This window comes from Populus alba, chromosome 6, assembly GCF_005239225.2.
Source record: "Populus alba chromosome 6, ASM523922v2, whole genome shotgun sequence".
Taxonomy (NCBI): Eukaryota; Viridiplantae; Streptophyta; class Magnoliopsida; order Malpighiales; family Salicaceae; genus Populus; species Populus alba.
The window spans coordinates 19,454,079-19,481,314 of NC_133289.1; the positions used below are offsets into that span (position 1 = coordinate 19,454,079).

General features: G+C 30.2%; 3 protein-coding genes across 8 annotated transcripts; 2 read left to right on the forward strand and 1 right to left on the reverse strand.

The window, feature by feature from the left end:
* Positions 1-139: 139 nt before the first annotated feature.
* On the forward strand, positions 140-3,261 carry LOC118030576 (WD repeat-containing protein LWD1). Of its 3 annotated transcripts, XM_073409802.1 has the most exons (4): positions 140-280; positions 459-546; positions 674-722; positions 1,741-3,261. In XM_073409802.1, the coding sequence occupies exon 4, from the start codon at positions 1,797-1,799 to the stop codon at positions 2,826-2,828; it is 1,032 nt and encodes a 343-aa protein (XP_073265903.1). In that variant the 5' UTR covers positions 140-280; positions 459-546; positions 674-722; positions 1,741-1,796; the 3' UTR covers positions 2,829-3,261. The 3 variants fall into 3 exon arrangements, with proteins under 3 accessions (XP_073265903.1, XP_034890632.1, XP_034890633.1); XM_035034741.2 differs by lacking the exon at positions 674-722; XM_035034742.2 differs by lacking the exons at positions 459-546; positions 674-722 and having other exon boundaries at positions 156-280.
* Positions 3,262-6,929: 3,668 nt separating this feature from the next.
* LOC118030577 (vacuolar protein sorting-associated protein 55 homolog) lies at positions 6,930-11,699 on the forward strand. 4 transcript variants are annotated; one of them, XM_073410240.1, is made up of 6 exons: positions 6,930-7,103; positions 7,603-7,716; positions 7,802-7,853; positions 10,519-10,558; positions 10,634-10,718; positions 11,287-11,699. In XM_073410240.1, exons 2-6 carry the CDS (start codon positions 7,691-7,693, stop codon positions 11,489-11,491), a joined length of 408 nt encoding a protein of 135 aa, XP_073266341.1. In that variant the 5' UTR covers positions 6,930-7,103; positions 7,603-7,690; the 3' UTR covers positions 11,492-11,699. The 4 variants fall into 4 exon arrangements, with proteins under 4 accessions (XP_073266341.1, XP_073266342.1, XP_073266340.1 ...); XM_073410241.1 differs by lacking the exon at positions 7,603-7,716; XM_073410239.1 differs by lacking the exon at positions 6,930-7,103 and having other exon boundaries at positions 7,115-7,716.
* Positions 11,700-14,598: 2,899 nt separating this feature from the next.
* Positions 14,599-16,287, reverse strand: LOC118030578 (NAC domain-containing protein 90). The gene is made up of 3 exons (XM_035034746.2): positions 16,020-16,287; positions 15,516-15,817; positions 14,599-15,091 (listed from the first exon to the last, which is right to left on the reverse strand). Exons 1-3 carry the CDS (start codon positions 16,177-16,179, stop codon positions 14,756-14,758), a joined length of 798 nt encoding a protein of 265 aa, XP_034890637.1. The 5' UTR covers positions 16,180-16,287; the 3' UTR covers positions 14,599-14,755.
* Between the last annotated feature and the right edge of the window lie 10,949 nt (positions 16,288-27,236).

Genomic DNA, 27,236 nt, shown 5'->3' on the forward strand with positions numbered 1-27,236 from the left:
AAAGAAGAAAAGACAAGAAAGTAGTTCGTTAAAACGTGCAACCTTATCCTGAAGTAAAGTGAACCAACCATAGACACGTTGTCCTCGTGAATACTTGACCATTAGGTTTACCTTACCTTCCCACATAACTTAAATAATAATTGTTTGCTTCTCAAGTCTGAACTTCCACCGTCCCTAGCAAAGCTTCTACGCAAAATACACACATCAACTCCACTTCTTCGATCCTCCCGGCCCCCTCTTCTTGTGCACAAGCAGATCCTCTTTGCTGATCTTGAGAGCTGTAAGTTTCTCTTTATCTCGTACGTAGTAGCAGCTGAGACTGCGATGCAAAGGAAAACATGCAACTTTGTCTTAACGCTTTTGATTTTCTTTGTATATAAATGTGTGTGCGTGTGTTTAGCTATATATATATATATTTTTGTTTCATCTTTTCTGTTCTTTTCATTCTTCCCGGTCAGAAATAGCTTTTCTGGAGTACGGTGCAACACTGATAATAAAGAGAACAAAGAAAACTGATCAAGTGGCATACGTTTCGGAGGAAATAAGGTGAGAATAACAAAATCTTTTGCATTTCTTTTAGTGTTTGGGAGTTGAACACATTTTTGTAGTCTAGGTGTGGTTGCTTTTTACTATAACTTCTCTAACGTGTTGTTTGCTTTGCATGGTTACAAAGTTTGCACTGATTATGTAAACAATATATCAGAAACGAAATATTTATTGAGGTAAGAATATGGCCAGCGAACTCCTAGCCAAGAACCAGGCCTTCTCATGCCATCTTGTATTTGATGCTTGAGAGTAAATCTTCAGAAAATACCCTCCATTTAGTGTACGGATTCACTTTGTTATAATCTCTTTTCTTTTCTGACTTCACTTCGCATCTTAAAATTAAAGCTTTTGGTGATTCCTTTGAAATACTATTGACACACATTTCAAGACAAAAAAAAAAAAAGAAGAAGCTTTGGAAGGTAAATTGGCCTTTAAAGATTCATTTTATCTAAAAACTTGCGCACTGAATTAACTTAAAATTTTATATAGAAGTAAAATTTACCCTTCGTTTAACCTTCTATCAGATGTAACTTAAATTGTGTGTGTGCATGCTCGGGCATTAATACTTAGTATTTAAAAAACAAATGGGGGAAACAGGAACTATATAAACATCGCAATCTCAGTCTCCTAGCTATAAAAATAAAGGACCTCTAGTCAATTTTACTTTCAAAGTATTTGATGCCTCAGTATGTTATTGTTTTCACTAAATTAAGCAAGCATTCTTTATTGTTTGGTTTTTCTGGAGAATCTTTATGGTATTGTTGGGTATGTGCGTGTCCATGTTGTTCATGAAATTCTCCTATGTCAAGCCAAGTAAGCAACCTCCTGTCTCAATGGAACTGCAGCCTGCTAAGACCTCTATACATTTAGCAAACTCACGGTGCAAGGAACTCGTGACTTGCTTAGGATATCAAGAGTTCTATCTCATTAACCTAATACTAGATTAGCTTCATATTATCAGTTAATTAATAACTTGTATCAAATGATGTTAGTGTTAGCTTTATCCTGATCATATCAGAGGTATACTTTGTATCAGAGGTATACATATGTATCAGTATCGAGAAGTACTCACGAGTTTGCCCGAGTGAAAACGAAAACCCGTCTTCTACCATGCTTTCCTGTAATATGAGTAACTTGTTTGTAGAGAACAAAGATATGAAATTACTGTTATTTATTTATTTAAATATCATGCAGAGAGATTGGACCGGAGAGGCTCGCTTTCGTATTCTCAAAAATAGATCAAAGCAAACATGCAAAGCTCTTCAGAGAAAAGATCACCAGGCATCTACACTTACATAGCTCAGTGGCCTATATATTCACTAGCCTGGTCGGTTCGACACGACAAAAAATCACGTCTTGCCATAGGAAGTTTCCTTGAAGACTATAGCAACAAGGTGGAAATTGTTCAATTCAACCGCGACACTTCTGATTTCACCACTGATAGCCGCCTAATCTTCGACCACCCTTATTCACCTACAAACCTCAAGTTCTTCCCCTCCGAGGATGCTGCAAATCCTGATATCATCGCCACCTCCGGAGACTACTTGCGCATGTGGCAAATTCATGATGACCGAATCGAGTTGAAGTCTCTCCTTAATGGCAATAAGAATAGTGAATTCAGTTCTGCCATAACTTCATTTGACTGGGCTGATTTCGATGTTCATCGTGTGGCCACTTCTAGTGTCGATACCACTTGTGTGATTTGGGACATAGAGAAGGAAGTTATAGACGCTCAATTAGTTGCACATGATAAAGAAGTGCTTGATATTTCATGGGGTGCATTCAATATTTTCGCATCAGTGTCGGGTGATGGCTCGGTTAGAGTTTTCGATCTAAGGAACAAAGACAGATCAACAATAATTTATGAAAATACAATGCAAGACTGTCCTTTGCTAAGGCTAGAGTGGAACAAAAGAGACCCGAGATTTATAGCCACAGTTGGCATGGACAGTAATAAGGTTGTTATTCTGGACATTCGCTTTCCTACAACTCCTTTAATGGAGCTATGTAAGCATAAGGCAAGTGTGAATGCTATATCTTGGTCTCCATGCACCGGAAGGCAGATATGCTCGGTAGGTGATGATTCAAGGGCTTTGTTATGGGAAGTGGTTGGCAAGGCCGGAGTGCGACCAGAATACAGCGGTGCTGGCGCTAATAGCCAAGTGGAACCTGAAATGTGGTATGGATCAACGGCGGCTATCAATAATGTGAGGTGGTCACCTGCGGAGTTGGATTGGATTGCTATTGCTTTTTTTACCAAGTTGCAACTCCTGAAGGTCTAAGACATTGCTGCGGCATCGATCGTAGCTTAAAATGCAAGTGATGGAATTGTACTCATTTAAAAGGGGGGCAAAAAACGAGCGAGGGCGTCCTTCTATATCTAGAAAGAGAAGGTAATTATCTAAAAAAAGAAGAAGAAAAGGAAAGGAAAATGAAATGCCAGTACCATTTCTTTGTGAGAGTCTGCACCCAAACTTCAATATAGTTGAGTGGGTAAATAAGAAAACAGTCACAAGCGGGGGTTAGATCGTATGAGAGTGGTTGCTCATGAACGTGGTGGTAGGTGGAAAGGGAAAACACACAAACTGGTGGATAGGTCCCGCTGGTGACCCATCACTGCACGAGCATACGAGGTCGGAAAACTGCCTTTTCCATCCTTGTACTTGTTAAAGTGTTGACTATAAATCTACCATTATGTATTGTCGTCTCATTAAAGTTGGAGTATGAGTCTCTATTATAGGATTATTGTAGGGGATTATAACCCAAGTTCCCATAATGCACACTGCTAAAAAAAAAAAAGTGGGTCATTGTCGTAGTTTTGAAATCCAGACAGGCCGGTGAATCGACCCGGAATCTGGCTGATACAAGATTGGAACCGAACTGGGTTTTAGGAAAAAAAAAAAATCTGATATGACCCGATGATTTGGCAAGACCCGGTCATAAACCCGGTTGCAGCTCGTTAACTTTTATTTTATTTTTTTTTTTATTAAAATGATGATATTTTAATTATATTTTTTAAAAAAAAATTAACCCAATATATCAACATGATTATTAGATTAAAACCTAGAATTAAAATTTTAAACCGGACAAAATTTAAAAACTATGTTCTTTGGAATTTAGTAATAGAATAATTCATATGCTGATTTTGCAATCAACTATCAACAAATTTTGTATATATTAAATTTTTAATATTAGGATCTTTTGTTGCTAAAAAATAATAAATATATATTTTTAAAAAAAACAAAATTTCCGCTGCTATCACTGTAGCAAAAAAATTGACAGCGGAAAAATTCGTTGATGCAAAAAAGGAAAGATTAGAACTACACTTTTATGGAAAGAAAGTGAAATGTAATTGTGTGTTAATAATTAATTGGTGCACACATACCTTGAAAAAAAAACTCACACGGTTGTACCAATTTCATGAGAAAAATCTTTTATTCTCCAAAAAAAAAAAACCTAACTCACTCACATGTCCTTTTCTTCCTTCTTCAAAAACCCTCTGTCACTTTTTTAATATTTTTTTTCCGGTGAATCTCTGCTTCCAAGTTGCCAACAACCCCATGATCTTAAGAGATCAAATAGCTAGCATTTCAACAAGTATATTAAAGGATTTCATCTTGGAAGGTATAAATTCAGTGCAACATGAATCGCAGGTATAATTAGAAATCTATATGCATCTTTCTTCTTGAAGATCAAGTCTTATTTGTATTATCAGTGATCTTACACATGAAAAAGTTATTAGAATTTAGATTTTTTTTCCCTACATTAAACTTATTTAAAATAAAATATGAGTTTCTTTTATCTTCTGACTTTGCATTTCAGCAATTATACATGTAAAGTGGCCTTTTACCTCCAAAAATATAGTTATTGTAGTTTGGTTTTAACAAATGAAATGTTAATATGTTAAATTTTTTTTGTGTGTGTTTTTAAATCTGAATATTGTAGAGAAACACAAGGCTTATGGTGTAACGTTTAGCATCTCTTGTTATGGTTCCATATGTTACCTTTCAGAGTTGTTAGCCTGTAAATATACTAATTAAATGATTATGGGAGTGTTTATCTAATAGTATTTCAAGTACACGGCAATTAATATGCTTAGTTTTGCCTTGTTGGACTAGTTAATGACTAGTTATCTTTTAGATTTAAATGAATGAAAACAATGGTTTTATTGGTTTGTTTAATGTTAAAACCAAAGGTATGTACTTCATTGCTTCTTGTCCGTGCGGTTCATTTCTCTTGAATTTGCTTTGGCAATTGGATCAGTATGTTAAATTTTATTAGAGAGTGTAGTTGTGGTTATTTTTTAAAGTGTTTTTTATTTAGAAATATATTAAAATAATATTTTTTTTATTTTTTAAAAAATTATTTTTAATATCAGCATATTAAAATGATTTGAAAACACCAAAAAAATATTATTTTAAAGTAAAGAAAAAAATTTAAATTTTAAATTTTTTAAAAAACGTTTTTCAAATGCAAAAATAAATAAAACTGATCTATCTTAACAGCTCAACTTAGAATTTAGGTAATTTAGGGTTTTGACCGGGTTTATTTTATTCAAAACTCGGGCTTATAATGGGGTATGGAAAAATACAGTAAAGTCCTCGTTTTTTTTTAATATATTTTTCTTTTAGCATCTTTCCGAATAAATAAAGTTTATTTACAAGGGTTTATCCTTCACCGAACAAATATATTAACCAAATAAATCTAATAAAACTTATATTAAACTCAGCCCGCACAAAGTCGCGGGCCTTATTAATAGTATAATAATAAAATATATACAATTCTAAGTGTTGTTTCTTATGATTAAGACACATAGCTTATTTATGTGTCAATTTTGACCAATGATTTTTTGCCATGTAGTAGAAAATGAACATATTAAATGAGTCCCTCTAGTCACATATACAAATAAAATAAATTAATTAAAAACACCAATACCATGTTACAAAAAAAAAAGAGAAAACAAGAGAAACTTTTAATGAAAAGCTTTAAATTATAATTTCTTAGCATAAGTGTAAGTTATTTTTACTTAAACTAATTTAAATTATAAACTTTGATTTAAAATATATATATATTGAATATCTTATGATAAGATGTAAGAGTAGAAAAAATAATTAATAAAACTATTTCTTATATCAGATTATTAATTCACTTCAATGTCCTTTGAGTTTTTCAAAAGTTTATGATGATATAGGAGTTGAATTATGGGTTATTTTAACCCTTATTATTTTTCAATTTAATCTATGAAAATGAACTGATAAAATAGTATTTTTTTTAAATAAAAAAATAACCAAGAATTTAATTTTGATATTCATCGAGAAAATAATTATATTATGTTTTTCTTAAAAGTTCCATTACTTTTTTATTTTAGTTTTAGGATAGGATTTTTGAAAAATTCAATTTCAATCAATAAAAAAACTTAAATACTGATACCAAAAAACAAAAAACGCTATAAAAACTATACAAAATTTTGATTAATCATTTGGATGTGGGATATATTACTTTTCATGTTCAAACACAATAGAAACAATACAAATAGCTTTGAGAAAAGAAAGGGAATTAAAAAAAATATTTATGGAGATTTATGTCTGAATATAAAATTTGACAAAAAAAAAGTTCATAATTACAAAATAGTATAAATTCCCATGTCAATTATAAGTGAAATCTTCTCGATTTTCCTAAAATAAGTTAACAATCAAATAAAAAAATAATATAAAAGATGGATGTGAACAAACAAGTGTTTTAAATTATCTAATATGATCATTAATTTCAAAACTCGTTGAATTAATCAAGATATACGCAAACTGACTCGGACACATATATTAATAAAAAAAAACACACAAAATTAAGTTTTATATTATTATATAATGAAATATTGAAATGTTACCTTCCACACCATTATCACAAATAACTATATAAATAACTCACTCCAAATTATAAAAGTAGTAGCAGAGTGAAAGGCTATAGCAATGCAAATTAAAAGAGATACATAAAGAAATAAAAAAAAAAAAAAACTATAAATCCATTCGATGTGATTTCTAATGATGTGATTTTTAAAATTTTCCAAATGGTTCTTCAACAATAACTATAAGATTACAACAAATGAAGTAAAATAACTTAATTTTAATTCTATTTGAGAATTTACCTTCAAATTGAACAATATCATCAAAATAATATATAGTCATAATGGAAACTAAATAAATGCCCCAACGCACAAGCTAGGATCTACAACTAATTAATAAATTATACTATTAAAATTATTTTAATATATTACTATTAAAATAATTTTTAAAATATTTTAAAATAAAAATTACTATAAAAAACAACTATTATCCTCCTTTTAAACACCGAGACAAAAATCTAAAACAAGTAGTTTATTTATTTATTTACTTGTAACTTTCTGCCCTCCCTCTTGGCGTTAGGAAAAACTAGAAAACCGAACTTTATTACTTCCAGTCTTTCTAAAGCAAGTCGTTCTGTTCATACACAACAGAAAAAACTCGATCTTTACCAAACCGAAGCTTCGTTCTTGTTTAACGAAATGGCCATGACAGTTGAAGGTACGGCTTAACAAATTTTTTGCTGCTTCGATCTCTTTAATCACCCTATTATTTGTTACTTCTTCGAATGCTAAATCAACTTTACTGTTGTTTTCACTGTACCTCTTTAAAATTAAACTTTTCTTGAAAGAAATTGCATGTCGAATTATCAATTTTGTTTTTTTAGTTTGGTTTGGTTTCTAAGGTTTGGACTCGATAAGTGTGGAATTTGAGGGTTTTTTTAGAAAAAGATTTTGTGGGGTTCTTTCAAAATTTGATCTTTAATGATGGATTGATTAATTGATCGAGCCCATTGCATAAAGGTGCTTAGATTGATATGTTGCGGTAATTTTAACAATTTGCAGCATGATTAATGTTTATAGGGCAACAGTTAGTGTTGTTAGCTGTGCAATCTAGGCTATTTTGCGGATTTGGAGATTAACTTTCTAATAAGGTTTAGTGTTTGTTCATAAATTGCTGTTTTGCTACATGTTTTAATGGGTGGAATTGTGTTTATCAGCTGTTGTTAGATCATTTTAAAATAATTTTGGGAGCTCACTATTTTCCCCCCCTTTTTTCTGGTTTCGTGCGTTGCTGATTTGGGTTCAATGGAATGGTTCCTGTTGTCTGCAGTGTAAGTTTCGAAGTTCATTCTGTAATCTTAGCTTGTCTTGGGTACATAATGAGATTGCTTATAGTTTGATTTTGTTGAATTTCAGGCTTGCTGGTCTTGCTTTTATGTTTTCGGCTAGCATTCTGCTACAGATATTGGTATGCATCCAGTAACACTGGTTGTGTTGTGGCGCTTTTCTCTAACCTGTTTATACGTATTTTATTTCTTGAATTATATATATCTAGCATGCAATGTGATTTATAAATGATTTCTGCTGGTTTTTTCATTTCTTACTCTCAACACTTATAATAGAAGAGATATTTAGGTGCATAAATTAATCTTTTGCTATTTCTACTCCTTGTGCCTCCTTTTGGCTTTTTTTTTTTTTTATGGCCAATTTTTTTTAGGATAATAAGACAAGGAAGAGATCCCATACTTGTCTGCAAAATCTAGTCATTATCTTTCATGAGTTAGAACATCCTAGGCTATGTATTTTTCTGTGCAGAATAGAGGTATTAAATCCTCTTTTAGATTAATCTGAATATAGGATGATGATTTATTCTATTATGACATTTAGAATGACTAGAAATCAATTGATGAAACAAGGCAACTATCACCCGTTTTCTTAGTCAATTCAATATAGGATGATGATTGATTCTATTCTGACATTTAGAATGACTAGAAATCAATTGATGAAACAAGGCAACTATCACCCGTTTTCTTAGTCAATTCAATATAGGATGATGATTGATTCTATTCTGAGATTTAGAATGACTAGATATCAATTGATGAAACAAGGCAACTATCACCCGTTTTCTTAGTCAATTCAATATAGGATGATGATTGATTCTATTCTGAGATTTAGAATGACTAGATATCAATTGATGAAACAAGGCAACTATCACCCGTTTTCTTATTTAATTTCCAAACTTAACCATATAGAGTTTACATGTTAACCACGCTAAGAGAATAGAGAATCCAAGATTTGCCTGCCTTGTTTAGCTGTTACTGCATAGATCCCATGACAATCATAGCTCTATTACCAGTTGAGGAGAAATTGAAGTTTCTTATTGAAAAGCCACAGTAGGGGCCAACAAAACTGTATCTAATTATCAAGTCTCTAGCAAATATGAAAAGAGGACTGGACAGAGGATTGTTATATTTTGATATGGAATTGTGAGTGATCAAGAAGAAGTTAACTATTATGAAGCTATTATGAATCAAGCCGGGATTGTTCACGAAGTAATATTGGGCAAGGTGGCTTTTGGAGTATGTGGAAATGTCAAACTTTTCAATAAGAAAATGAAATTTCTTATTGGAAAGCCACTGTAGGGGCCAGCAAAACTGTATCTAATAATCAAATCTCTAGAAAACATGAAAAGAGGACTGGACAGAGGATTGCTATATTTTGATGTGGAATTGTGAGTGATCAAGAAGAAGTTAACTATTATGAAGCTATTAAGAAGCAAGCCAGGATTGTTCACAAAGTCATATTGGGCAAGGAGGCCTTTGGGAGTATGTGGAAATGTCAAACTTTTTAAGGAGGAGAAAATTGTCATTTTGACATTAGGCAAAATATTATCTCAGGTTTACCTTTGTGAACAAGCTGATTTTCACACCTGTTACTGGCTTATGTAGCTTGTATATTCTTAGGTGCTTTGATACAATTTAAGTAGAAGAGCAACATAGTGGAGCTTAGTCTAATATTTGCCTAGCCTGTTTAGGAGTGTGGTTGCGGTTGCGATAGCTTTTCAAAGTGCTTTTTACTCATAAATGTATCAAAATAAAAATAAAAATCATTTTTTAAAAATCATTTTTGATATAAGTGCATCAAAATGATCTAAAAACACCAAAAAAAAATTAATTTGAAGCAAAGAAAAAAAAAATAATTTTTTTCAAAAGCACTTTTGAAACACAAAAACAAATGGTGATTTGGATTTGAGACATAAAAATAAATTGTCAAATGTCATTGTATTCTCTAATAAGGCTCGTAATTCAAGTCTAAAGAATATCTAAAGAAAAGTGTGATCCTCGCCATGTAATTCTCATCAAATTAAACTCTCCAAACTGACCTTTGAAACCCTACTTGATTTGCTGCTAGAATAAAGGCTGTATTTTTGGAGAAAACTTCTTACTTCAATTCTAGGGCTGTGGAGGGAGAGCTGTCACATCTCTATGTTTGTTTAGATTGATGGATTATAAGATGGAACTTACGCTTTGGCATAGTGAATGATGTTTTGGAGATATTCTTTCAGTTAGAGGTTTTTTAGAATTACTTTCTTGAACATTAGGTTCAGGATTTTGTATATGGGTTGCATCCTCATCGTGCTCCTCACTGAAGTTTTTGCTTATTAAGGAGAATTAAGGTATCATGCAAACCTTAAATGAAATGTTTTTTTAAAAAAAAAAAAAGAAAGAGAAAGAGCACGGTTTAATGAAATGTTTTTTTTTAAAAAAAAGAAAGAAAGAGAAAGAGCACGGTTTGATTTCTTAATATCCTATAGAGAATATGATTTTAGATAGGGCAGAATGGACGGAGAAGACTTGTGTAGTTGTCCTTAACCAATTTTTTGAGATGGCAATTACAACAGGACTTATTTGTTATAAAACTCCCTATCAGGGAACTGTTTCATGGTGTCTCGTTGTATCGGATGGCATCTTGTGGTGACTTTTGGCATTCCATCAACAATAATGCTTGTAATGAGCACCAGGCTGGAGATGGAATGCCAAATGGAAGCCTGAAAACTCTTTCTGTAAAATGGATCACATGCATTATGCTTTTCTATTTATTGATTTTTTTGTAATTTTTTTTGGGATTGGCAGGCTTGTGCAATATACAATAACTGGTGGCCCATGCTATCAGGTTTGTTATATCTGACCTGTAAAGTAAATCAATGATGCATTGAGAAGTTGATAATGTAATTTACTGTTCCTGCAGCTCTCATGTATGTGCTGGTGCCTATGCCTTGCTTATTCTTTGGGGGTGGGTCCACTCAGTTTCTGACCAGCAGGGATGGTGGGGGGTGAGTACTAAACAAAACCCTGTATAACATTCTTTAGTTACTTATTTTAGAACTCCTAATATTGCTGGTTGGTGTTCATATCTTTTATGTGGTTTCTTTCTTTCTTTCTAGGACCCATGAAATATTTGTTTTGCAAATGTTCCCATTATAATCAGGACCAAATTATTGATGAATAGTATATTCCATGCATCATGATAACATTCATTGCATGTGGTTGGTTAACAATTCTGGTCAAAAAAACTTATTGACTTCCACCCCTGCAAGTCGCTTTTACAGGAATTTGGTAGAAGTTTAGTGGGAATCTTGCTTTGAAGGAAGAGAGAAAAGAGGGATGCCCCTTTTTACAATTGATCATCTTTCTTACCTACCAAACAAATCAAACTTTTTTATTTGATAGATCAAACACTTTCATGACTTGCTGGCACTTCTATCATTTGCATATATGTAGCTTTGCATGCAATGCATGGTCACTCCATTAAATATTCTAGAATGCCTTGGTTAGCTAGTCACATCAACATTTTCCTTGCTCTTGTTATGGCTCCACCTCTCACAGCATTTTGTTCATTAGCTGTAAAATCTCGTGTTGCAGTTGGATAGATGCTGCTAAATTCCTGACGGGGGCGTCAGCTGTTGGGAGTATAGCCATTCCCATCATCCTTAGGCACGCTCATATGATTGAAACCGGGGCTATGTGGATTGAGTTCACATCATTTGTCATATTTGTCTGCACTGTCATGTGTTTTCACCGTGCTAGCCTAGAAGACGAGTGGTGATTGATGCTAAATGCTCTTGTTCGGTGGACAAGTTGCCATATGATCCATATGCATATGCATGCGAAAAGAAACTTATAATTTCCCGTTTGTAAATCCTTTTGTATTTACATCTTCCAAATTATATTATGAGTTATCCGTGTTTGGTTGACTTACTTTGTACGTCCACATTAGGTTCTGTTTTAAACGGGATATGCTCTTATCGTTCTTATTTCTGAGTTCAGTTCCAGTATTTTTACATCCCCAAACAACTGTAGCACAACAGGAAGACCGTCCAAAAACCCAAATTCTAGAACTATAGAATAAGTGCTGCCTGCTCTCTCTTTTCACCCTTACAAGCTATGTTTCTAGGGTTGCCCAGTTTCTCAAGTCATGTTCTCCAGTTCGAATTCGTAACACTGTTTACTCATACTGTGCACCTCGCCATTCTATTATAAGCAAGCGGTCGTTCTTCCATAAAAATTCATGATAAATCTCCCATGTTACCTTTGGAAAACCAAGCCAAGCATGTAGTCTTTTCTTTTTAGTCTCTTCAGCACGGAAATGATGGTTCTTGATTGAAAATTGCAGCCCTCTCTCCTTCACTGTGACCCTGGGACAGCTTAGACTTTTTATTTTTGAATTATTACTTCTTAGACTTTCTCTTCACAGTGCAATGATGAATTTAGCTCTTTTTGCTGCGAACAAAGTCATCATAGATGTGATGGTGTTTTTTGAGTTTTTGTCTCTATTTAATTTAGAGATGATTTTTAGTTAATTTTCTGTCATGGACGGAGGGGACATCTATATAATCCAATCATTATTTTTTCCATAAATATCCCTTTAAATATTTTAAAATTTCAATCTTTATTGTTATATCCATATCTGATCCATCCCTTTAAATTAACTTAAATTTCACCATTACATATGAAAACTATAAAATATAAAAAGAAAAGGTTATAAGAAAAATGTGTTAGATTTTAACGAGGTGAGAACTGGATGATAATAAAAAATAAAAAGTGCATTTCTGATATTGTCTTGTGATTTCAATATTGTTAGATTTTAACCAACACGTCTCATATGATTGATTTAATTATTTATTTTTACTATTAAATAGATTTGAAGAAATGATTTAATAATTGAGTAAATCGTAATTTAATTATTTTATTTTCTTAGCAATGAATTATGTTTTTTTATGGTTACAAATTCTTTTTTTTACATAATTTTGATGAATGGAAAAATTCTGATTTTAATTTATTTTTTTAAAAAATAATCAATGTTAATTATAAACTCACGTAAAAATAATAATTTCTATTTATTATTCCAAACATTGCATATTTGATAGTAATACATATCTAGGACAAAACAAATTTTCTGCATGCTATTTTATCTTGCCTTTCATCATCCAAACATGATACAAAAACATTCACTTTTGTGATGCAGAGACAAAAACAATGTAAGAAAGACAACAAATACAAGTAGCATAAAATTATATCATATAGGGTTACTGTATAAAAATTCTAATTTAAAATTTTATTATTAATTTTTTTTTCAAATATTCTACTAAAATAAAAGCTAAACAACCATATTTATACTAAAATAAAAAAATTTAATAAATAATTATGGATTTATTATAAAGATTTCTAAACTAAAAAAAAAAACATAAAAAAAATATCTTTCTAAACTAAATCAGAACCATCCCCCGTTCTATCTCATCCTCTCCATCTTTAATGTGTTCATCTCATCTATTATAAGGTAGTAAGCAAGAGCTAAGTAAAAAGATCTAATTAAATTCTCCAAGGTTGAAAAACAAATTGTCAATGAGAGCCCTGACTAATTAAAATGGAGATTAAGATAAAGTTGATTGGATGAGTGGAAAACTAGGTTCTCGTTTGATTTCAATTTTATTGGTCCGTGGATTAAGTGTTTGGTCATTAAACGACAGCGATGACTTAGCGACTTCATTTGTTAAAATAGAAGAAGAAGAATATGCAAATAATCCAAAATAAAGGGTGTTTATTTTATAAAATGATAAACTGATCATACCCTTAATTAATAGGAAACATTACGTTCTTTACTCTGATCACTTAGATGGAGGGACACCGTCATGTTTACATCACATATGGCGGCGATAACGGTGTTTGCTCACTTTCCTTTCAACGTCTGCTATTTCATGGGAATGCTTAGAAAAGTAAAGGTCAAATCATATATCAAAAAACTTTCTGACGAAGTCCGTTATGTTGGAGTGCCGCTCATCAATAATTCATTTGCAAGCTTGCCAAGATGAAAAATTCTTAAAATCCCTTGATTTTTAGTAATTTTTAGTAATTTCTCGTATTATTATAATAGTGATTAACTTCAAGACGATATCTAAAAAAAATCTAAGTAGTTTAAAAATAAAATTTATATATTAAATAATCGATTAATCATTTAGTAGTAACAATCTTATTCATTTTTCTTAGTTAAAATAACTGGTATCTTATACTTGGTATCTGGCGAGTTTATGTAGCTAATTGATTGTTGATACTTGCAAAAAATTTATTTTTGGTAGATTTTGAAACTCTCACATGACTAAATAAATATATTTCTAAAGAGAGAATATAATGGTATTTTAAAAAAAAATACTCTAAAAATATAAATGCAATACATAATAAAAATTATAAACCTGGAGCTTTAAAGGATTCATGGGTATATATAGCCCGTGAGTCTTGTCTTTTAATGGAGAGAAAAGGGCTGAAAAGTCATTTACCTTGATATCATTTAATAAGGGATAAATATACATTATATATATAGTAATAAGGTATAAATATTTCTTACACTAACTTTAATGAGATGAAAACATTGTAAGTCATTAAAAAAAAATTATACACTTAAAGGGTATAGAGAAAATATGATACAAAATGTATAGAGTTAATATATGGAAGCTGAACTCCGACATGTTCCTAAGACTATAAATTTTTTAGTCTCGGTTTTTTAAAATTGGAGTTTATAACTTATTTAATAACAAGCATTGATGGTCATTAAAACTTACACTGTATGGCGTAACGAATTAATCATTCTGGAGTGAAATAGCTAAATCCTCGTTACACATGCTAAACAATGTTATTTATACAACCAAGCATACAGAGAGAGCACTAAAGAATACTATGATTTGAAAGAAAAATACAACGATAAGAATACAGTGTGTGGAAATGTAATTAATATTATAGATAATAATTACATATGAAAATGAAACGTGAAGTTGTTTTTGATGTCCATATATAAGACTACTTCCTTTTCTTTAATTAGCTATGCAGATTGGACTTTTTCAATATTGTCCCTGTCACTGTAGCACCATTCTAATTGCTCCCAGTCCCAAAAAGGTTCATTATCAGTAACGATGCTTGCCATGTAGCTACTTTCTCCAGTTTGGAAGGTCTGGCCATGGTCTCCTAAGGATAAACTATCATGCGAGCATGGTGTCGCCGCCGTTGAAGGGTTCTGATGAGATGATGTGACCTCGTTGCCGGGGGTTGCTTGAGCTCTCATCTCTGTACCCATCTCCACTCCTGATGGCCGTCTATCAAATGCTCGCACGAATTTGGACTTCTTGTAAACCCGACACAAGCTGAATTCTTGCCTTAGCTGCAAAATATATTCAAGACATTAGATAAATTAAGAAGGAAGAATTTTATGGTAATAAAAACACGATCTTAATATATGCAGTGTACCTGGTGAGAAATGGGACATAAATTTATGGCAGATCATAGCACACAACATTACAAACTATACAAGGTTTGCCCCTCAAATTTTTATTATTTTTTTTAACTTTTCCGTGCTGATAAATTCTTTGAGACTTTAGATTGAAGAAATATTATCCTTCCCATAAAGATAAGTTAATAATAGAGGTTAGCATGATTATATTCTTTTAGATGAAGTTTATCGATGACGAACCGATAACCGGCCGGTGAGGATTCAATATAAGTTTTATATGACATTAACCGCCCCGTAACATATTGAAAAGACCTAAATTGATCGTAATATACAGTATGTAGTATATAGTTTGCACCCTTGGATGTCCGCCATTTGAATATGATGCTGCTTCTTCTTCTTCCATAGCCTTATATTCGTTCATTTTCCACTCGGTTTTTCGTCCTCTTGGAGCCCTTCCCTCGTAGAACACCATGGTTCTTTTCTCGCCAATGCTACGATTACTGTTGGAAGAGTAAACATGAGAAGGCGAGCCAGTAGCTTTCCAATATCCACTACTTGTGAGTCGCTTCGGCCTCCCTCCACGGGCTTCGCTTTCTTGCCTTCGAATGAAGAAAAACCATTCTTCAGGATCTCCATGGCACAAATCTCCTGAAAATTCTGAATAATCAAAGTAATCGAATGAGAAAGAGAAACTTATATATATATATCCTTCATTAATCACAACTATTCTATCAAATTAACGACGTGGGAATTAAACATAAAGAGAAAGATAGAAATGGATGAGGAAAGATGAAAAATACTAATAATGTGAGTAAAAAGGGGCATCAAATAATTAATTTGACGAAGAGAAGATTTTTACGCGGAAGCTCCCATGGATTGAACCCGTATACATCAAGAACCGGTATAAGGCGGTCCATAACCCGTAGGAGGTCCTCTCTCCTTGCTTCAAGCTTGTTATGCAGATAAAAAGAGACCAGTTCTTCTTCTGTTGGGTAAAATCGAAACCCTGGTGGAATCATGATATCCGTCTCAGTACTCTCTCTCTCTCTCTATCGGTATAGCTAGGTATTAAGACTTCTGGGGTATGGAGGGGGCCGGAGTCACCAAAAACCTTTCTTACTCCATATATAATGAGAATTAAAGACGACAGAGAGAGACCGAGGGAGAGATTAAAGGCCTCAAGGGGTAAATGCACACGGGTTGCTTGGAATCTTCCACGTAATTGTGTTCCATGGAACTATCCTTCCCTGTTGCCCCCCGGACCCATGTTTTTTCAAGAGATTCATGGGAAATGGACCTAAAATGTCTGAGAAATTGTTAGATATAAAAATAAAACCCTTTGTGTAACAGGAGAAATTATCATGTTGTGCTGACAAGAACATAAAAATAAAACCCATTTTGTAACAGCTATTCATAATCTCCTTTCAAATTAATTATTATTTGGATAAATAAATAAATAATGAATTTTACCTGGATACAACCCATTTTGTAAAGTTGAGAGTGTCTTGACTCTTTTATAAGAAAATTCAAATTTATATAACAAATCCAATACACGTGCATAGCCTTTCAAATTTTCAACCATCTAATTGAATACATAATTTCAAGATAATGTTTTCGGATTAGATTTATCACTATAATAACATTTAATTCTTGTGTCAAGATAAAAATAAATAAATAAAGATAATAAAAATAATGAAGATATGTCCCCAAGTACTTCATGTTTTTTAAAAATACATAAATTTATTTTAAAATTACCTCAGAGATATATTTATTTTATGTTTTTATTTCAGTGTTTTTAATCAAACATGTTTTTGTTTCTTTTACATATATCCCATTTGTTCTAGGGCATTGTAACTCATGTATGAGAGTTTTAATCAAATATATTTTTGTTTTTATTTCATGTTCTCATAAGTCACATTTTCTCTATACATATTATTTTTTTAATACACATACTAACTTAAGCATAAGAGAATATCTCATTCATACATAAAAGACTCATTTTTTCAAAATAATGAAACTCATAACCAAGCTCAAACATCAAGGACACAATTCAGCTCATACATTTTAGTCCAAGATCATAGCTGGGGAAAACTCAATTTATATATAAAGTTTTTTCATGTTTTCATCAAAACTTATTCAAAATCAATATTATCACATAGAATGACCTAAAATTAATTATATAAATTATAACAAAAGCTAAAAAATCTCAACTTTTGATTGTGGACTGTGAGTGTTTTTATCGTAAACTAGAACAATGTTTATTGGGAAGGAGGTGATTGGTTCTTGCGATAAGTTGTGAGCGGTTTGCTTTTTGCCATTTTTTCATGGTGTGTATGGCGTGTTGTGGATTGCTGGGTTGTTTCTTGTTTGTTGGTGTTTGGTATCTGTCATTCTCCTGATTTGTTCAGTATGGAGAGGATGGTAGTTAGATACAAACCTTACTTACGATACACCCGATTGCATGGTAGCTCCTGATTTTCATTGATTTTGCACGGGATGGCAATGGTTTGTTTGTTGTTTCTCTTTGTTCTAGGCAGGTATAAATGTTATGTCACTACACTAGGTTGATTTGGTATAAGTACTTTATGATTGCACTGAATTGTTTATTTTAATCATTTCTTTTGGATTTTGCTAAATTCAAATGACAATGGATATATTTTACGTTTGAGATTGATTGAATCTAGCTTCCATTTCAAACCTAAGTTTATAGGGTTTGGTAATAATAATATTTATAATAAAAATAATAATATCTATAATATTAATAATATTATTAAATTTAGTTCTTATAATTTTTAATCCTTTCAAATCAATAGTAATAATAATAATAATATTTAATTTAACCCTTCAAATAAAAATCTATGGTTTTTTTCAATAGTAATAATATTTGTTTTTCAAATTTATTAATAATATTAAAACTTACAAGTTCTTATAGTTTTTAATTTTACCCTTCAAATAAAATATATGGTTTTTCTTTAATAATAATAATATTTTTTTTCAAATTTAATAATAATAATAATACTTTGTAATTTTACTACTTAAAAGACTTGGGTTAGGTAGGGGCACTGGATTCAAGTTTTTGGGGTTTGACAATAATAATATTTATAATAAAAATAATAATAATTATAATATTAATAATAATATTAAACTTGACAAATTCAAATTTTTATAATTTTTTAAATCCTTCAAATTAAATTAAATTTATGTTTCTTCTTCAGTAGGAAAATGACCCTGATTGTGAAGCTTTAATGAATCTCTGATCATTTCCACAAAAGAGAAGGCTAAAAACTTTGAATTCGCTGCTTAATCAACGAGTGATAATTAATAGCAAGACTATTATTATTATTATTATTATTATTATTATTATTATTATTACAGCGGGGACTCTTTGAATGAAATTAATATCCGCGTACGTGCAGAAACATCAAAAAGCAAGTTCTTAAAATGATCTTGTCCTTAAAGGTCGAAAAAATCCCATGTGGTCCAAAGTGGTTATTGGGTATGATTACGAAAGTCAAGCTAAGAAATAAATTTATATAGAATATTACAGTGTGATGGCCGGGGAGAGGCTGTAAGACATTTATGAAATGTAACAATATATTTGCGAAGGTATTACACTAACTCTTTATTATTTTTCCTCAATTGATTTAATGGATTTTATTTTTATTTTTATTTTTATTTTTTTAATGGATTTTAATTTATTTTGTTTTGGTACACCGATTTGTACCTCCGTTCAAAAATTATAAGTTTTCATTTTGGATGACGTGAGACCAACTAGCTTTAAATTTTTTTTTATACTTAGTTTCTTATCACCTCTCCAGTATAATACGGGTTGCATGCTTTGTCTTAATTAAGAAATTCAAAACAAAACAGAGGAGAGGAGTGGAAGGGTATTTCTTGGAATGCTCCCAATATTTAGTTGGGTAAACACGACAGAAATCTTCATGCAAGCAAACAAAGAGTAGCTATATGGAAAGTTGTCAAAGTATGTATTAACTTGTCACAAAACTCGGGAAAAAAAAAAAAATAAATAAATAAAATAAGAGAGCCTTCATCGCTACAGTCAAGCGGCTGCCATGTGGAAAGGTGTGGAACCAAGGGCTGAGATTGAAAACAGTATTTCACCACACGGGATACTGTTTTCTTCAATGATCTGGTCAAATTCCCAGACTATGTCCCTTCAGTTGACCGGCTACGTGGAAGACACAATTCAAACTTCAAGGCTTTGTTTTCGAGCTAAATCTATCGACACAAAACCCACGCGGAGAAATCATGTCTACATGTCAGACAAAAAGCACTTCAGAAACGGAAAGCTACTGGAGAAATTTGTGGCAAGAAAAACAAAATAATTAAAGCTGATTTTATACAGCAAAAATATATTCGGCTTGATTTATGTATGTATTTCTAATATATATTCAAACACTCTTAGATTTATATTTATGTTTGGCCTTTCACTTTATATACAAGCTAGCCTATTTATTAGTACTAACCAATAAAAATTAGGGTTTTTTTTTTTTTACCTAAATTTGATTCTTGTATTTTTCATTCTTTTAGAAGTCTTGTATTTATTCTTTTAATTTTTAATTTTTAATTTTTAATTTTTATTATGGTTCTTTTCTAAAATTTTAAATTTTTTTTTCAATTTCATTTTTCAATCTCAATTTATGATGTGTTGTTTTTTTCTAATTTGATCTTTATTTTTTTATTTATTATTTTTAGGTTATTTTGTTAAATTAGTTTTTCTTTTCTATTTCACTTTTCTATTAAAAAAATTATCCTTTAATTTATTTTTTTATTTTTATTTTGATCCTTATTTTTTTAATTGCTATTTTTATTTTGGATCCTTTTATATAATTAAGATTTTATTTTCAATATCAACCTTCAGCATTTAATTTGTTGGGAATTGACTTTCATGATTTTTCTAGAAATAATGCTTTGGGTCTAGTGTTTTGAGTCATGGGTTTGAAAATTAACAATGTTAACATCTTTCTATTTTGACTTAATTTCTTTTCTAATTTCATAATTCACATTGTTTTTTTCCCTTAAAAAGGGGCTTTTATTTTTTTTATTTTCTTTTCTATAGGTTATTCCGATCTCATTATCTAAGTTGCAGGTTTAGTGGGTTAACCTTAGTTGGTTTTGTCCTTTTCATAGGATCTCTTTTTTAAAAGAGATTTTAATTTTTTTTCCGGTTTTATCTTTCAAATTTTGGTTTTTTTGAAAATTAATGTACATCATTTTTCCTGTGTTGGCTTTAATTAGGTTATTTCATTAGCATGATTTGGGCCATATGGTTGGTTGTCTTATCTGGTTTTGATCTTTTTTTAAGTCCTTTTTGTTTGTTGATTTTTTTTTTCAGTTTCATCTTTCTATTGTTGGTTTGTTGAGAGTTAGGATTTGTGAATTTTTTTTCTCGTTTACTTTTTATTGAGGTATCCCACTTTTATTACCTAGGATACAGGTTTGTCATGTTAATTCGTGTAAATTTTTTTTATCAAATTTTATTCTTTTTTATATTTAATTGGTTGAAAATTGAGATTCGTTATTTTTTTTTTAAAAAAAAAAGAAAGTTTTTTTCCCATGATATCATGATCACTTTTTTTTCATTTGACCCATTTGTTTTCGTTGTTTTTTTTAATCATTTAATTAAAATAAAACAAACTTATTTAATCCAATTGGATCCAAGATCCTAGTTATAGATTTTTTTTTTTTTAAATAACGCCTAAATATCATATCTTCCATAAAAATATTGGCCCCGCGGGTCCTTTCCAATACTAAATTTGTTAGCGTAACTTAATTATTAGTAATTTTGTCAAGGGAAGTCCTCGAAGCAGCTTGATATTTGGTTTTATATCGAGGTTCGAAGAGACGAGGGCTTCCTGATTCCTCGGTTATGGAGGTCCCAAGCTTGGTCCATCCATGGCTACTAACACAAACAGAAGAATATCATGCAATCTTTCATCGATCGCGGAAAGAAGAGAGAAGAATCTAAGTCAAGGATAAGTACTGAAACAGCAGGCCACCACACTTAAAGAGAGCTTTTGGTTGAGAAGTCAAGCAGCTTTCACGCGGTGTCAGAACAGACAGACCACGTGCAGAACGCAACCCCGTGTTCCCACCGAGTATGAACTAGGCTGGAAAAAAAAAAAAATAGAACTTGAAGTATCCAATACGTCCACTTTGGAAAATTAAATTAACTTATTACATTTTGTGTGATTTTTCATTATTGGACAACGAATTAACCAAGATTGGTAATTGATTAAGCGAAATGTTTTGCGACTTTAAGATATTGTTTCTTCTTGATTTTTAACTTGTTTAGAAAGGAATAATTAAATTCATGTTGGAATTTCAATTTTTTTAAAAAAAAATATTATGAGAAATATATTATTTAAGAGTGTAGTTATGATGTTTTTCGAGTAACTTTTCATATCAAAATACATATTAATAATATTTTTTTATTTTTTAAAAAAATTAATTTTTTTTAAAGTACATTTATTTGAAATGCAAAACAAACTAGAATGTCCAAATTTTGTCTAGACTAGCTAATTTGGTCAATAGAAAAAAAAAATTCAATATATTGACCCCACATCGATTGACAGCGTAATTGGAACCATTCTTAGCCAGTGGGTACAGAAGACCATGATAACACCATTAAAAAAAGATTCGGCAAATGATTCGTTATTTGACTAGCTTAGACTAGTAATTTCTGGAGGCCTTCCAAAATTAATTAGTACCACAATAAATGTAGCAAGAAGCGTAGTGTCACAATCCTCTACGTTAAATTGCATATGATTTCTTGAAATTGCTTTCAAATTAGGTTTAGAGTAGACTTTATCGATCTAGATGACTCAATATATGTACCAGTGTTACTTGATCAGCACTTAATTTAAACCTTAGATAATGTGTGTGTATCAATAACTATGAATAATTATACTATATATTAAAAAACACTATTCATATAAACAATTAACCACCTCAAGTTTTTTTCTTCATTTGCATTTTTTTTATTATTATTATTATTGGATCCTTCAAATTTTATTTTACCATCTCAATTTTTTTTTTCAGCTTTTTAAAATTCATTATGTATTGTAATAATATAGTTGTTATTATTTTTAAAGATGATTTTTACTTGAAAATATATTAAAATAATATTTTTTATTATTATTTATATAAATACATCAAACAATTCAGAAAATTAATAAAAAATTAATAATTTTTTTTTTAAAAAAAGGGTCCAGACATCATTCGAAACACGTCTCCACTATTTTTGTCTCTTTGTTCGGTTGCGCAAGCAGTCTTTTCTTTTCGCTCTCCAGCAATTTCCATAATGGCATTGTCGGCCGCGACACTGCGATCACGATCGCAATAAAGTTTTAGTTATTGCTCCAGTGCCAGTCAGTCCAATACCATTTTGTGACTATTGTTTTTTTTCTCCTTCGAAAACAAAAATAAAGAAAGAAAAACGATGTAATTATATTTTGAATTCCAAAATTCTGAGATATATTGAACGATTTTTTATTAGCTATAAGTTAAATAAAATCTCTTACAATTTGTTTTTAAATACACAAATATATCTAACTGGTTAGCCACCCTTTTCTTATTTTTTTTGAATAATTTTCAATTCTACATGTAAGGATCCACCTAGATAATTAAAGTTTGTATTTCTTTCTTGGCTCCTGGAATTCGACCTTAATTATTATATGAGAAGTAATTTTTTATGTAAATTCTCCAATTAATGTTACCTAGTCTCGTGCTCGTTTGTTTATTGTTGCGCATTGATTTCAAAAATATATTTTTATTTAACTTTGTGATAATAAATTTTTTTATTTTAAATAATTCCAATGATTTTGTTAAATATTTATTTTGTCCACAATACATATCTGTAAAAAAATAAATTTAAAAAAAATATATATTTTTCTCTTGTCAAAATTCCTTTTTCCTATTAATGTTTTTTGCTATTTTAATGGAGTAGTGATTCTTTTATTAAAAAAAATATAAAAATTAAAATAAATGATTCTTTTTTAATTGAGAAATTTATTTCTTCAAACTTAATTGATACCAATTTTCTATATTGGAGGATGCAAATGTAGCCTATTCATAAGGTTAGGGGGTTTATTCCTTTGTTGATGATTTCTTTACATGTCGTTTCTATCATGTAGTTTCCACATATATGATTGCTCTCATGATCAATTTCTCTTTTTTTTCATGGAAACTATAAGATTAAACAATAAGATTGTTTAATTATGAGTGTTATTTTCTTAATTTAACATTTAATAATGTTCTTGTCGCTACTCATGCTACCTGGTTTTCTAATATTAATGCAAATCATCATGTGACACTTGATCTTACTATTATAACAGGTTTAACTTAATAATAATTAGTTGTGTGTGGGCAATAATAAATGATTTTTTATGTCAAATGTTGCTCATTCCACCATTTATATACCCAAATGCACTTTTACTATATCCAATAGATTACATAATGCTGATGTTAAAAAGCCATTATTATTTGTTCAAAAATTTTATCTTGAAAATAATATGTTTTTTTTTTAATTTCATTCTTTTGTTTTTTATGTTAAGAATCTAATAACCATAAAAGTGTTTCTTTTTTACCAAAGTGTGATGGTATGTATGTTATCTCTAAGTTTTCTGCAATGTTTTTGCTTCAAGATTTCTTGTTTATATATATGTTTATGCTTTTGTTGATATTTGACATCGTCGATTTGAGAATCCTGGTACATGAATTTTGAGTCTTTTAATGTTGAACAAAAGAGTATCTTGTACTTTGAAATTTTTTAATTTTAACTGTTTAGTATGTCTTTTAGGAAAGTTTTTATATTTGTCTCTAGTCATTACAAATCATAAAATGTTTGCTCCTCTTGATTGATATTAAGTGATGTTTATGGATCTTTCTTTATAATGGGTTTCTCTATTTTGTTATTTTATGGATGCTGCAAACTAAATATATTTGGGTTTTTTTCTTTTGTTTCCAAATTTAATGTTTTTATTGTTTTTCAATAATTTCAAGCTAAAGTCAAAAGATAATTTTCTACTAAAATTAAAATATGTGAAAATAGATTGAGGTAGAGAGTATATAAAATTAAACACTTATTTTAAAACTATTAGTCTTATACATATATATTATTCAAATTGGTATTACTTTTCTTGATCAGTGTAAAACACCCTTAAAATTTTAAAAATATGCTTTTGAAATAATTATTTATTTATTAAAACTGCATGCCAACTCGTGTGTTAAATAATGAAATTCTTTTAGAATGTCTTTTTAAGTGCACCAAATTATAGTTGGCAATTTTTAGAATGTCTTTTTATATCTTCTTGATCAATGAAACTTTTATTGGAATTTTTCTTTCATTAACAAATTTTAATAAATTTATCATTAATTTGGATATAGAAAGCTGCAACTAGAAAAACAAAATTGAAGATGAACTAGAAAACAAATTCGGGCTACTACATGCTATAACCCAATTTTTTACTTTCATTTTTGCATATTTTAAAAAATTAGAAAAATCTGAAAAAAAAATTAGTAAAATTTGTTGATTTTAATCATTTTTTATTTCCATCATTTTTATGAGCTTAGAAGTAATCATAAAAGGTATAAAAATACAAAATAAAATACATAGTTAGGGTTGAAATCAGACCAATAATTGAGTATCACATGCAAAGATTGAGTTTGAGAAATTTTGGGTCTCAATTAAGGGTTGAATTGAAGAAGAAATAGAAGAAAATGGCTTAATTTGGCTAAAGTTGAAAGAAATTGGAAGTTGAAGGGTGAGTTTGAAACAAATCACCAAGTAAGAAAGTCAATTGGGGTCTTAAATGAAGAAGAAAATTGAAATTTGGAGTGTAATTGGCTTAAAATTATAGAATTAAGAAACCAAGGACTAAAATAAATTCGATGAAAAAGTCCAAGAGCCTATCTTAATTCTGGCAAGGGCATAATTGAATTAAAAGAAGCCAAATTGACAAAAAAAAAATTACAAAAAAAAACTTAAAGAACTAGGACTGAAGCACAAGAAGCGAGGAAATAAGAGGATAGGTTTGAGGTTGGTGCCATTTTTAATTAGAAAGCCTAACTCTAATTAAAGATGAAGACGACACCGTTTCACATTAAGAGAAACGGTGCATCTTGATAAAAGGGGGAAGAACAGGGGATGAATGGGCAAAGTACAGAAAATCTAGAAAACGTTGTTTTGCTAAGAAAAGTACAGAAAATATAGAAAACAAGTGGGAAAAACAATACAACCTGTTTGTTTCACAATGCATTTATTTTTGCTGTCTTATTATTTCCTTCCATGCCTCTGCCTCTGCCTCTGCCTGCTTCGTGAATATAAATACAAGGGATTGGAGAAAGGTTTGTACTTTAGGGAGGTTTGGGTCATATTTGGGCTTGGTGTCACCAGTTTTTATTTTAGCCTTCTTAGAAATGGTGAGGCTTGGGCTGTGTAGGATAGGTCATAGGCTGTGTTCATGGTAGTAGGCTAGGGCTAGGCCTGGGCTTAAGTCATCTATTGTAAATGCTAAAAAGTATGCGCTCTGGTTTTTGATTACTTGGGCTGTATTTATGGATTTGATGGGTTCGATTTAAGTGTGCCCTTGTTCAAGAAAAAAATAATAATAACAAAACAAAATACAATCAAATTTATGTCAATGCATATTTTGAATGCATCATGACCAAGTTCTCTTATAAAAAAAAAATCATTATGGCATATTTTATTATTTTTCTTTAAAAAAAAACCTTTATTTTGCTCTTCACAAGGAAATTTAAAAAATTGCATTTTTTAGCATTTTTTTATTTTTTTATCTAGCATTATCATAAAAAATAAAAATATATATAAAAAAAATGTTTGTGCATGCATATTTGAGCTTGATAATGAGGTTTTCACAAATAAAAGTTTTGCTTTAAAAGGATCGATGTCAATATTTGATTTATTTATTTATTTATTGCTAATAACCAAATTGATTAGTCTTCTATTTATTGGAATGACATCAAATATTCTCAAATAATCATAATTAAATTGAAATAAAATAAAAATAATTAGGATAATTAAGGGTAACCAAAAAGATAAATGTAAGAGAAAGTATATAGTAAAGATAATATTTCGTAAGATAAATTGTTCTTCCTCTAGATAGAATAACTTCTTATCTGAATCTCTGGAGTTGGTGCTAATTTTTTCAGGATTCCTAGTTCCTTATAATTATTAGGTGTTGCGACTCCTAATTTTCATCAATATATATTTTTTCTCCTCATCTCGGGGAGTCCTAGGCCATAAAAACCCTAATAAATAATAATAATAATAATAATAATAATAAGTATTAATAGTGATGCCAAATAATAATAATAATAATAATAATAAACCTGGTTTCAAGAATTAACTTTTCCCACACTATAAAGAAAAAAATTACTTCTTTAGTTAAAATCTCTTTTTCCTTATTTATTTAATTTTTTATTTTAACAAAAAAGTGTCTTTTTATTAGGAGTATTTTTTTTTTATAAGAACTTATCATGATTTGAAAAGAAAATTTCAATTAAAAAAAATAATGACTTTATAATTTATATGAATGTATGGAAAACTAAAAGATAATTAATTCATAAAAATTGTATAAAAATTCTCTATATACATATATATATATATATATAAAAGAACAAGCACGCATGCGCTTGTAAGACAAGGTGCTTCTAAACCTATAAGGCCAAGCCTGCTCGTCTTGCCTAAAATGAAGAAAGTCCAAGCATGCTTGTTTTTTTTTATTTTAAAATGATGACCAAATATCATGTTACTTGCTTATTTTTTTAAATTTTTAAATAAAATGGATGACATATAATCCTTGTAGGTACACGATATGTTGTTTATTGAAACATATTCCATGCATTTTTGTGATTACAGAATAGGGTTCAAGTTTTGAAAACCCAAATTTGAACTTTACTTTCACCTAAAAATATCATAAGAATCTTAATAACTCTATTTTCAATCCTGAAACACTCTTTAAACAGTGTAAAAAAAATAATACCATATAAAATAAACTTTATAGACCCCAATCTAGGTTTTTTAGCATGATGA

Coding starts and splice junctions, on each gene's coding strand:
- LOC118030578 (XM_035034746.2), bottom strand. CDS start 16,179: ATGATTCCACCAGGGTTTCGATTTTACCCAACAGAAGAAGAACTGGTC. Junction 15,818..16,019: donor CAATCCATGGGAGCTTCCGC/GTAAAAATCTTC, acceptor TTGATTATTCAG/AATTTTCAGGAGATTTGTGC. Junction 15,092..15,515: donor CAAATGGCGGACATCCAAGG/GTGCAAACTATA, acceptor TATATTTTGCAG/CTAAGGCAAGAATTCAGCTT.
- LOC118030576 (XM_073409802.1), top strand. CDS start 1,797: ATGCAAAGCTCTTCAGAGAAAAGATCACCAGGCATCTACACTTACATA.
- LOC118030577 (XM_073410240.1), top strand. CDS start 7,691: ATGGAATGGTTCCTGTTGTCTGCAGT. Junction 7,717..7,801: donor TGGTTCCTGTTGTCTGCAGT/GTAAGTTTCGAA, acceptor GTTGAATTTCAG/GCTTGCTGGTCTTGCTTTTA. Junction 7,854..10,518: donor GCATTCTGCTACAGATATTG/GTATGCATCCAG, acceptor TGGGATTGGCAG/GCTTGTGCAATATACAATAA.